The sequence below is a fragment of the Nestor notabilis genome, unplaced genomic scaffold (genome assembly GCF_000696875.1).
Source record: "Nestor notabilis isolate BGI_N333 unplaced genomic scaffold, ASM69687v1 scaffold6192, whole genome shotgun sequence".
Taxonomy (NCBI): Eukaryota; Metazoa; Chordata; class Aves; order Psittaciformes; family Psittacidae; genus Nestor; species Nestor notabilis.
In genome coordinates, this window is record NW_009917808.1 from 89,449 (window position 1) to 102,067 (window position 12,619).

The following is a 12,619-nucleotide window of genomic DNA, read 5'->3' on the forward strand; positions in this document are numbered from 1 at the left end:
CCCGGTGAGTGTTTCCAACTTGGGTTTGTAAGAGCTGCACAGTCCCATGACATCCATAGGAAAATACCTAACACCCGCAGATCTCTGGCAGAACCAGCAGGCTCCAAGTCCAGTTGGCCCAGGGGCCAAGAGGGCCCAGCAGTCTGCATGTGCTGCTAACAGTAAGGCACTTCCTGAAAGCACAGCCACAAGTTCTCCAAGAAAACAAGCAGCAGAAAGATGATGAGGCTGCCCGAGTATCACTGTCCACAATGGAGAGCTGATGAACACCCAGTGTGAAAACCCACCATTTCCAGGAAGTCTGGATAGAACAAGAGGAAAGCTGGCTGCTGCGGCACTGTGATCCCCTTACGCTTTTGTAATTTCCTTTGCTCCTCAGATGGAAAGATGTACAGAAGTCCCAACTACAGCTCATATAAAGCAGACTCCAAAGAGCGGCAACAGAGATGATAGCTAGGGAGTCACACCAAGAGGCCAGGTGAGCCCTCACGCACAGCACTGTGTCCTGCTGGGTGATGGCACTTACGAACGATAAATGCACACTGAAGCAGGTACAGGAAGATGATCAGGTCTTCTCAGAGGAAGACCTGAGGACTTGTTCAGCCAGCCAGGAGATGGATGGCTACAGGATATGCGTGTATACTGGCAACAGTGTGGACAATTAAGCACCAGAGAGGGAGAAGAACAAGGTACTGGCATAATATCAATCTATCAAAACTTTATGGATATATTTAGGCTGGAAACCAATAAACTGCCTTACAGGAGAAAAAGGAACAAAACTTCCAGCTGATTGTAGGGCAAAGCTTAGCATACTCATGCAAGACTTCGAATGGCATACTAAAATACCTTCTTACCAGTCTCATGGCTTTAGGTGAGTACTTTGGCCTGCACACACATGCAGCATTACCAATCTTGTTAAAGGATGAAGTCATGATGTGGTAGGACAATAAAACAGAAATGCAGATTGAATTTTTATTAACTATAATTAAAATTATCAAGACAGGCTAAAGGTAAGATCATCTTCTGAAATTTAATTTGCAAGGCTATTTATTGAGGGAGTATTTTTAAATACAATTCATTTAGCATTTACTTAGCTGAAGAGCTAAGAGTGACAGCAAACTTCACAAGCAAGGCAAATTCAGAAGCAGCAGCTGTATATCTCTGTGTCCTGCTGTCTCATGAATTTTTTGTTCAAAGAGCCTTGGCAGCTTTCAAATCAACCACCACTTTCCTCAGCTTAGGAATAGCCAGTAAGACCTCTGCTCCCATCTCCTCCCCATGGAAGGGCTCAAACCTGAGTATCTCCAGCATAGAAACCCCAATCCAGCGAATTGTGAACTGTTCCAGCTTGTCCAGAAAAAAAACCCAACATAATTCAAATCCTTGTTCTGCAAGCCAAATCCTTCCATGTTCCTATTCCTCACCCCAGGAACAAAGTGCCTTCTCTTTTCTAAGTTACAGAAAATAAACATGCAAAATGCCATGGCTGAATGCTGCTGGAAATACTTTGTCCTGCTATGTGTGTAAGCAATGCAGACCCATACACTCAGGCCACCCAACCCTCCCATCCCACCCCACAGCCTGGCTCCCTTGCAACAGGGTCCCTCATCATACACATTGTGGCACATGGAGCCAGCGATAGAGCATTGAAAAAACCCCCGCAGAGACCTTCACTTGGTGGATCACCAGAAAAGCTGATGCCCATTTCGGAAACAGAAATAGTCATCGAGTTGGTATTATGCAGCAACTAAAAATGCTCTGTAGGAAGATAAGCACAGGTTTTAATTGCTTGTGTTGGTGTTACAGCGGGAGCAGGCTGCGATGCTGCTGCAGCAGCACGCCTGGGTGGGGGCCAGCACTGCTCTGCGCTCCCCTCTCCAACAGCAGCAGCAAACTGCTCTTGCACATGCTCATAAATAAATGACTTGCCTGGGTGTGCCCTGCCTGCACCTTCCCCACACTTCGAGGCCAGCCAAGCAATTTCTGCCCCTTGGGGAGCTGGCGGGCAGCTGCCACCACAGGTCTGAAGCAGGCTGAAAGCTTTGGGCTTAGGGATGGCAGCTAAAGGAACCGGGCTCCCAGTCTTGCAGTGTTCACAGCACTGACATCGCTTTGAAGAGGAACGAGAATGAAATATCGTTGGCTTACTCAGCCAGACAGTAGCAGAAAGCCTTTCTGCTTACCCCAGGCTCTCTGTCAGGTGCTGGAGGAGCAGCCCCACTCCCCAGGGACTGCAGGGCTCAGAGGGACTAGGGAGAATTACAGCTCAACCAAAAAACCACTCCCTCTCAAACATTTAATGATTTAATTCCTGTGATGCAAGGTAGCAGCAACTGTCCAAAAATATTCTTCGGTGCCTATAAGCAGATTAACAGCAATCCTGCTCCGAGCTGCACAGGTGCCACCCAGTGCTTCAATGGCTTGTGCTCCATTTTCAGTGGAGCCTCCCTGCCCCCATTTTAGCTCTCCAGATCCTCAGTGTGACTGTTCATACCACCCTGCCACAATTCAATGGGCCTCTACAGCTCGGCACAGTGAAAAAATGCGTTGCAGCTACACAGTGACAGCCCTCAGCGCTGTATGGCTGCAGCAGTGCCATCCTGACTTAGCCACTGGTCCTAAATCACTCTAATTCCTTCTTCCCCAGAATAACCCCGGATGACACATCAGAGGCCACACCACCATGCTCCTCACAAGCAGGTATTTGGCAACCTGAATATTAGCAATTTTCCCCCCTTTTGTGACAGACGTGGCTCCGGGTGCAGGCAGGGTTGCCATGGCAGCCATCCGTCTGCAGACAGCACCACTGGTCCCTGGGGACCACGCCAAGTGGGCTCTGCCCCAGGCTGCCACCAGCCCCCACGCTCTCCAAACCCCTCTTTGCCTGCTGCCCATGCGTGGCAGGGCTTTTCTGTTGATGGTTTCAGTGCAGTGCGGATGGCAAAGGCAGATGACAGACTGTCACCTCTATTGACCTGCAAATGTATACGCTGTGTTAAACGTATGGGAATTATGTAGATGGCCTGCAGCTTCCAGCAGCTTGTCAGGGCAGGTGATGTGCTGGGGAGAGGGTCCTTTGGGAAGGGGTCACCTACCCCAGCAAGTTCACACTAATGAATGCCTCATCTCCTACCATCAAACACAGCCCCCCAAAAATATCTCAACACAACCCCCCTGGGTTATGTGCAGCCTGGTAACCCATACTTCAAATCTGAGATGAGCACAGGGAATTTAATGAGTTTAACTCTAAGCAGCAGCAGTTAATTGATTAACTGGGTCCTCACCGTCCCCTGCGTCACTTCCCCAGTTTCTGCAGCCCGCCTTCTCTTTGCCCCTTGTACCACAGACTCCCCTGGGCAGGACCCCCTTGTCGCAGTTACAGACAGGCACAATCCCTCCTAAAGGTCCACAGCCCCCCTAGAAAGCAACACTTTATCCAACACAGGAATAGGCCTGCCTCCTGTTTCTTTTTTTTATGTTTCAAAAAAGTTGTTGCTATGACTTTTACTTCCTTTTTTTCTTAACATATCAGATTTGTGAGGTACATCTCCGTTGTCATCTGCTAAGATATCCTCCATGAAGCTCTTTAATTTGAGGAAAACTCAGCAGTTCTGTAGTCTCGCCTTTCAGGGCAAGTGGCTGCAGCTGAATGGAGCAGCAGCACCGAAACACCTGCTCATCACCGCGGCAGAAGCGATGACAATACTTCATGTCAGAAGCCTGTCGCGTTTCTGAGAGATCTTAATCTCCACTGAAAGAGCTCCCTGTTTTTTATTTCCGTATCAGCCTCCTGAATGTCGATAAAAAGAATTACTTGGGCATTATCAGAAACCGCTTTATTTCAACAAAGGGACAATGAAAAATAAACAAGCCTTTATCTGTGCGGCAAGACTGATAGAGTTCATGCAAGTCCTAATTCAATCAGATCCTGAAACAACAGCTATTTAACACAACGACACCAGCACAACTCTCCTCCACTGCCGGGGAGCTTTCCTGTGAATACCTCAAACAGCCCCAGCACTGGGCACAGACTTACAAAAACCTCACACCGCAGCACTCTTCAGTGCAAGAAAAGCAGTGTTTGCAAGAATTTGTATCACTAGCCCGTGAGAAAGGCCCCAAAATTGAAAGGAGAGTTAACTGTCTGAAAGGGAATTCAGATTAACTAGTCTGCCTTTTCCAGGAGTAAGACAAGCAGCACAGCTGGGTGATGAACAGCTTCTCCCCTTGCATGGCTGGGTGACCCCCCAGGTAAGACCAAGGTTCTCCTCCTGACTTTGGGCATCTGAAGGTGATACAGCATGTACAGCATCTTCTGCTGTTTCATGATGATGGGGATTGACAAAAGAGACTCTCTTAATCCAGAGAGTTTTCTACAGAGCTTTTCTTTTTGGAAGTCTGGGCTGCTCTGGATGGGACAATCATTTAAAAAAACTCATTATTTTATTATCACTTGTACATGCCAAGAGCTCTTTGTACCAGAGCTGAAAAAAACCCAAACAAACCCAAAAAATCCTCTTCAGACTATGTTAACCCCAAACCCAAGCAGCATAAGACACTAAGCAAAGCCCAGCTTGAGGGAGGGCTTCTGTTGCTGTTGAGGGCTTTGGCACACTGTTGGTGGGTTGTTTTTTTTTCCCCCAGGCATTCCAGCAGCACCAGGGAAAATGTTGTGGGTTGGTTTTCTGTTTTACTCTTTTTTAAAAACAGATTATAAACCAGCTAAAGCCAAATGGAATTTCACAGGATGAAAAGGCATTTCTCAGCTTGACAGCTTTCTCCTCACTGAATCCCAGGCCAGCTGCAAAGAACATGTTTTTTAAGAGTTCCCACCAAAAATAACCCCAATGCCCAAGTAAGAAAAGTCCCTGGAGTCCAAGCCCCCAAGTCTTCCAATAATTCAGTGTACCAGAAAGTCCTGGGTAGCAAAGCAGTGCAGAAGTGCATCAGCTCCATTTTTGGCCCAGGAGGAATGTCCACCAAAATCCCCCAGTTCCCACTGTCCCTGATGCTCTGGCATGTGGATGCAGGGGAAAACAGCTGAAGCCACTGAACCTTTTGCTAAAATAAAACCTAGATTACACAGAAACTGCAGGGAGGAGCATGCTGCTGCTTTTCAGCATCTCCATGGTCTCCCAGATGAACCATGGATATTTGCTACCCCTGAAAAATTAGGCTCTAGCAATCTTGTTCAGGCACAGAAAACTCTGGAAACCATCTGTGGTTAAGTTAGAACTGATTGGATTTACAAGACTGTGAGGAAATAAACTCAGTTTAGACCACAAGACAACATCCAGGTGGTTAGATTTAAGATTAACTCAAACGCAACCTTCTCTTCAATGCTGCAGTAACGAAAGCAGGGTCTCAGACTGCCAGTCAGACACCTATGGGGACTGCAGGCTGTTGCTCCACAGACAGCACAGCTGAGATCAGAACACAGCACAGTAAGTAATTTTCCATCCCCTTACAGCAGTGCCCAGAGCCCCAACCTGCGTGCCTGCCACCCTGCCCAGCCCCAGTGAGCACCAGCTGCCTGCGAGGATGTGGGCTCCGGTGCTCCAGCTGTCTCCAGAGACAGGTAATGGATTTAAACTCAGTCCTCCACAGTCTGGGAATGCCAAATTAATAAGCAATGTGCCAAGGGACAGGGACAAGTGGAGCAATGGGAGGAAACACATGAAGGATTTATGGACAGGCAAAGCAGCTTGCAGCCCTTCAGCAATGTGAGGTATCCTCACTGAAATGGCTGAACAGCCACAGACCTTCCTGCTCAACCTTTGCCATCCCCCTTCTCTTTATTCGCATGCACTGGCTCTGTGAAACATTAAGCACGAGAAGCAGAGCTGAGAACTGGCATGAATCACACATGCCCAGTATCCTCCTTCCAGCCTCCATCTTCCCAGCAACGCTCCTGGCTCCCTCCAACTGCTTTGGGGTTTTTTTTTTTGATGCATTTATTTTCACGGGATGGAATAATTTTCAATTGAAAATTGTAACAAAGATGTCAGTGACAATTCAGAATAGAAATGGTTTTATCATCAGTCTGCAAAGATTTTATGGCAAAACGGAGAAGCATTTTGCAGTGCAGGAAGAGCCTTTTCAAAGCCGTGGCTCTGAAAAAGACATGCAAAATAAGATACTTTTGTGCAATATGGGTGGTGGTATAAGGACAACATGGAGTAAATAACTTGTGTCAAAAGCCAGTTATTTTAAAGAATAGAAAGCAACTTACCCAGAGCTGATCATCCATTCCTGGTGGGTTCTTCTTAATAAAAGCACCATAATACGTAGCAATATTCCGGTGGTGAGAATACTTCTTCAGCATGTTAATTTCTTGTTTGATCTCTTCCTCTTCATCCTGGGATGAGGCAAAAAGAAAAGAAAAAACAGAGGCACTAAAAGACTGCACTTCACAGGCTCTCAGTTTTCTTTGTACACTGGTGAACTTCCAAGTCCCCCATTTCTAACCGAACTCTCCCAAATTTCCTCAAACCATTTTTTACAGCCACTTTTTGAAGCCGAACCCTGAGAATCTAAGGTCTGGACTAGAGACTAAAGGGTTGCTCCTTGAGTAAAAAGATAAGGAGGAAACACATGCTTTGCTGCATTTGTTGCATCTCTGAGCCCTGAACTGGACAGATCAGGTAGTTCCCAAATGGTTCAGATCATTGCATCTCCTCCAGAAGAGGATCCCAAATTGGTGCTGGAAGAGTTTAAGGAGGCAGCAGTCCTCTTGCATGGATAATGACCCACCATCCCTGTGTGCTGCTTCAAACCCTGCAGCATAGGCCAGAGCAGAGAGAGTGCCCTGGGAAGCTCCTGAGCGGCTGAGTATCTGCAGGCGTTAAGTACGTGCCAGGAGGAGCTGGCCAAGCAAAGCAAGGTTTGGCCACGAACTGAGCCCTCGCATGGAGGCATATTCTCCATCCAGAGGTGCACCAGTGTCAGACTTGCACGTTTTCAGCAGGTTAGACATTCCTCCATCTTTTTAAACTAACTCCTAATTCATACCATAATTTACATCAGTCTTGTGTTGCTCATAAGCTCAACCATATTTGTGTTACCCAAGTAATGCATCAGATGCACACCCTCCTGGACCCACCAAAGGCCCAAGAAGATGGTTTTCTAGAAACCACTGCATAGCAGAAGTGCTCTGCACTATGTATCCCAGCCATCCAACACCTTGCTCCTGCCCATCCTGAAAGCAGCACGAGATGTTTGGGGACACCAGGTGTTGTTGGTGGTACCACACAGGGAGGAGGCAGATGCTGCGTGTGCACAAACTCTCCACCAGACTAACTTGGCCCTGGTGACAAGCATTATTCCTGTGGGTTGTCACAGCCCCTCTCTGTCCTGTCTGCAATGTGGCAATAGCTGAAGCAGCCATGGCAGGGGAACTGCACTGATACCTGTTTTGACGTCCTACCTCTTTGCTTTCATGACCATCAAACATGCCCTGGCTTTATTTTAGGATGACTGAATTCCAGCCCACTTTAATTCCACAAGCTGTGAAGCAGCAGTTAGTGCCTTATTGTCGATGAGCTTTATCATAAAAGGGCCAGAAGGACCATTACTTCTTTATTACCTTTGTGTCCCTCACCTGCTTCATCCAGACTTCAGCTTTACAAACAAAGGACAAGACACACCAGCAAACAGCAAAGCTGCATGAGTAGTTCTTCTCGAAGAGCGATGCTCCCTGACCGGGTGTCATGCAACACAGACAGAAACACAGCTTTCTTCCCAAACTACCACAAAAAGTAGTTTGATGACTACAGTCTTCCAGAGAGAATGCAGGAAAGGACAGTGAAGATGAGGACAGGAGGAACAAACAGAAGTAGTAGCTAGGTGGAGCTTGTATAAACAAACTCCAATTTTATCTTTGGCAAGAACATGGAGAGTGTAAGCACCAAAGAGGATGAGGAATGGGCCCAAACATTACAAGGAAAACCTGGGAATTATTCTAGAAGACCTTTAGCACCTCTTTCCTTCAAGCAGTCAACACAACTTTGCTTGCTTTCATTTGCCCAGGAAACCAGGGAACAGAACAATTTATCAGGCCCCAGGCCCTTTGCAACAAAAAAGCAGGTGGATGCTCAACAATGCTGGGAGCAAGGAGGGGTGGTCAGCACAAAACCTCACCAGCTCCCTGACTACCACTGGCCAGCTCTTCAGTCATCCCCCACCCCATGCCTGGCTCTCTAGGAAAAATGGAGATAAGGCACAGGGACACTTGGTCTAAGGTTTTATTCTGAATCCTTCATCAGGTTGAAATATTCACAATGGGGAAACGAAACCTCCAAAGCATCAGAGTTGTGGATGGCACCCAAGGAAACATCTGTACAGCCAGGATTAGGGCTCTCCAGCCCAACCTCCTGCTCCAAGCAGGACTGCTGCTAGCAATCACCGCAGGTAAATCCAGTGAGGGAGGGAAGAAAAAGGAATTATCATAGTGAACTGCTGTACTACTCCAACCCCAAAACCAACAAAACCCACAGACGAGGTTTTGCTGCCACACTTTGCCTCCATCAGTCAATTCTATTACATCAATTGCTGGAAGTAGGTCATGCAGTAGGACCAGCCCCTGGAAAATGAGTCCGAATTCTTAATTCAGAGATAGTGGCTGCCCTAAACAATCAAGTGCTGTAATCTGAGGCCCTCTAGACTGCAATCTTCCCTAACAGATAATTAGCAAGAGCGTAGATGTGTTAAACAAAGCACCATTGTCAGGAGCCTTTGGGGGCTTAATGTAAGGCATGTAGTTGGAATGAGACACTGGCTGGGACCTTACTTAAAATACAGGGGCTTTACATTCCAAAACCTTCCTCCATGAAACTGCAGATGGCTATGGCTGCGATAAGCACACTAATTCTGTTCTCTGCAGGATTCCAAAAGACACGTTGTCTGGCCATTCCATTAGAGCCTGCTTCCCACAAGAACTAGATAAATGACACTTGTAGCTATTGCAAGTAAACAGAAACAGATCTCGTTCACATTTACAGATTTATTTCAATACATCTTGTCACCTGTTAGCATGATAAAGAATCTCAAGGTCCTATAGATACTAATATCAAACACAACATCTAAGGTATTTCAAAACACACTCCTGCAGCCAGGTGACTGCTTTCACAGTGAGTTAATTCTGTATGTGCAGAACATCCTGAAAGCCAACTAAAAAAAAACAACCCATCAATTCAAAAAATTAGGTGGGAAGATGGGACTGAGTCCTAAATTTTGAAATTTGTTATTCTACTAAAAAAAACAACCCAAAACCAAACCCACAACAAAAAAACCCCACATAACAAAACACATTCTTACTCCCAGACTTCAATGGCATCATTTATGTAGGTAGGAACTTTGGGATGTAAAATACTGCACTTAAAAAAATTATCCAAGAAAAAGCACTCTCATGTCACCTTCTTAAATGCATCTGTTCAGGTTTTTAGGGATCACAGCAATTCCACTCTTTTTTTTGTTTGTTTTGTGGCCACTGGGAAATGGTGAAACTATTATTTTTCTTAAATCCTGTTATACATTTAATAACTTGTAAAGTCTTGGTTGTCTTATTCTGATACAAGTTTCAAAAGAGCCACATTTCTGAGACCAGAGTAGTGTATTTTTTCCTCTTTAACAGTAGGATGCACAGGGGTAATTTAACTTGCATGGTAAAGTTATTCATAATAATACCTGTACATAATTTTGGTGAACAAAAGCTTTTCAGTGAAAAACATGGATTAGAAGAAACTGAAATGTGTTACAAATACATGATCCTGGTCCTACGATTTTCTTCAGATTTCATTAACACATTCAAAAGAGCCACTGCTGGAACTCAATGCTGCTTTGTTTCAGCATAAAATTACTTAATCTCCCAAACTCTTCCAGATTTATTTTTCTCACATACATTTATTAAAACCAAAACCTCTTAAGGGCACATTTCACACTAAGGCAAAGGGGATTTGCAACCCAGGAACACAAGCCTTCCACCAACACCCACATTATCACACCCCATCTCCTTTCCTCTCTTCTCTATAATTTAAGGATGCAAGAGGATACATTACCCCGGTGACGTCCATAACCTTAATAGCAGCAAGCTGGCCTGTTTTAACATGACGACCCTGCAAAAGAAAAGGGAGAAGTTTGGTTTTGCTTGGTGGCAATATTTTACTCACAGTGAACAATACCCTTAAACAATCTCCTCGTCCTGGCAGCATCTGCAGTTTTGGTTCATTTTTTTCTTTTTCAAGAGCATATTCACAGCAGCCATGATGGGAAAGCAATTCCCTCCCTTTCCTCCTGCAATCACAACTAATTAGCAAAGGACCTTCAGTGCTGTATTTTCCTGGCAAACAAGTGCTGGAAATATCATTTAATGCTCAATCATGCAAAACAATAAAACCTCCAAAAAAGCAAAAACACAAACAAAAACAGCCCCGGGGCTCTCCTGAGCACAGAGCATGACTCGGCTGAAAGTGGTCTGTTGGAGCCGCAATGATGGAAATGCGCTGGCTGGGGTACCCACATGGCACTGGCTCTGGTCCCCTTGTGTCTGAGCCCCAGCTCTCACAGACGTGGGACCCACAGGGATCCTAGCCTGCAGGGCACCATTATACACTCTGTCCACAAATTTAGTTATGGTGCAAAAGCCTTGGTTAGGAAGCTAGAGAGGTTTTTAAAACCAGATTTACTTCTTGGCTGTGGAAGTGACTCCATCTTCAGTGCTGGCACAAGCAGGGAGCATGCATCTAGAAGAGATGCTCAAGAGCCAGCACGGAAACAGAAGCACATACGGCCTCCTTAGTTTTCGGCAACCAAAAAAATGAGCAAGTCACTGCAATGAACTGCTTGTTGCATAGTGATCAACTATTATCAATCCTAATGGAAAAATGCCCGGAAGCAATGGGGAAAACTATGAAAGAGCCCAAACTGTTGATGGGGTGTTAAAACCAACAAAACCGCTACCAAGCAAGCCAATTCCCAGCCTTTCCTCCTCTCCAAAGAACTGGATCACTCAACATCATATCAAAATTGCTCATATCAAATCACTTCCCCCTCCTCCATTTTTGGAGGGCACGTGCTCTGCTTACAAAAAGGACAGAGTCAGAGGAAAACACACTGCTTCTCTACGAAAACCAGCAAATGCTGATTCCAGCAGGAGAGGCAGGAGGCAAAGGGAAGCATCCCTATTTCCCAGTTACTTCTTACTACAGGAGCAGCCCAAGGCCTTATCATGTGGAGGTACGGCATGGAGGACACACAGGAATGGCAGCTCCTACCCTGCAGGATTGGTAATTAATGCACTAAGGACACGATGAGGAGCAGAGGCTAAGAGGGGTCAAACTGCAGCATAGCAGAAAGTGGGAAAAAGATGAGCTTTTCCCTAAATCTAAAGCTCCTCCAGCCTTTCTACCATTGTGCTTGTTGATGAGCTGGGGTTTGTGCTTGGGTTTCCTCCTGAAGGCTGGAGATGGCCTTTCACACCATCCCGCCTCCAGCAAGAACCCCAAACTACCAGCCATGGGTATCTATTCCTGGCCTCTTGGGTTTCCAGGCATGGCACTGGGAAGCAAACCCATGCACTGGCTGCAGAGTAACGCAGCATCCTCCTCTCCAAATTTATGACTTTATCGGGAAGCCAATTCACCCACCAGGGCTCCTTGCTCATTTATTAACACAATTTATATGTCCGGAGCAACTGCATGTTCTAACAGCAGAAAAAGAGCTTTAGTTTAAAAAGTGCAACATAAAGAATAATAAAACAAAGTGCAGTCCAACAGCGCCTGGCTGCGGCTGAAGCATCCCCCAGATGAGGCCATCAGGAAGGAGGGGCACATTGCTAGGCACCATCTATTTACCCTGCGTGATCTGCAAAAGCAAATCCTCCCCTTCCTAAATTCATCCTTGTTTGCTTGGTCAGGAAGTGCCCACACATCCCAACTCCTTAATTAAAGCCAACAGAACATCAGCAGGGGATATGCGGACACAACCACAACACACAGCATCTTCCATGAAACGGAGGAGGAAAATGGGGAAGCAAGCTGGGGCATTTCAAGCCACATATCTGGCTAGTTAACACCTGCCTTCATCTGATATTCACCATCTCATTTTGCATTTTGAGGATACACCCCAGCCTTGCTGCAGAGTGCTGCTGCCTACCTCTGGTATTGGTCAAGGGGAAAAGGAGCTCTACATGGCCACAACATCCTTCTCCCAGTTCCTTCTGCCACCACCTCATCCACCTCCCAGATATCTACAGATGAAGGTAAGAACTTAATATTGTGTAAGCATTTACCAAAACAAAACAGACTGCTTTGACAGCTATGTTAATGTAAGCTGTCTATCTAAGGGATACTTTGTCATGCAAAAATCTGGTGAAGTATAACCAATAAATATTTAGCCTGGGATCTTATAACAAAGACCTGCTTTTTGTATAGATTTTCACAGCGATCAATTGTTGAGCTTCACCCTGGCAGACTTCCACCTGTGTCCAGGGGAACCAGACATCTCACCAGTTAGCTGTCCTTTTAAATTCAATGTAACTTAGTGCTCAACATCGATACATGCAGTGAAACCACCACATAGAGTTGAGAAAAGACAGCTGATTTTCACCCTACCATAGGCATTC

The 12,619-nt window shown here is 45.9% G+C and overlaps 1 protein-coding gene across 1 annotated transcript in view; it reads right to left on the reverse strand.

Moving 5' to 3' along the window:
• TNIK (TRAF2 and NCK interacting kinase) overlaps positions 1-12,619 on the reverse strand; it is a 138,280-nt gene that overhangs the window by 66,119 nt on the left and 59,542 nt on the right. Inside the window, exons 3-4 of the mRNA XM_010009414.1 lie at positions 10,056-10,112; positions 6,233-6,358 (exon numbers count right to left, since the gene is read on the reverse strand). Of these exons, the coding sequence (XP_010007716.1) occupies positions 6,233-6,358; positions 10,056-10,070 (141 nt within the window). The 5' untranslated portion in view covers positions 10,071-10,112. The remainder of the gene's footprint in view (positions 1-6,232; positions 6,359-10,055; positions 10,113-12,619) is intronic.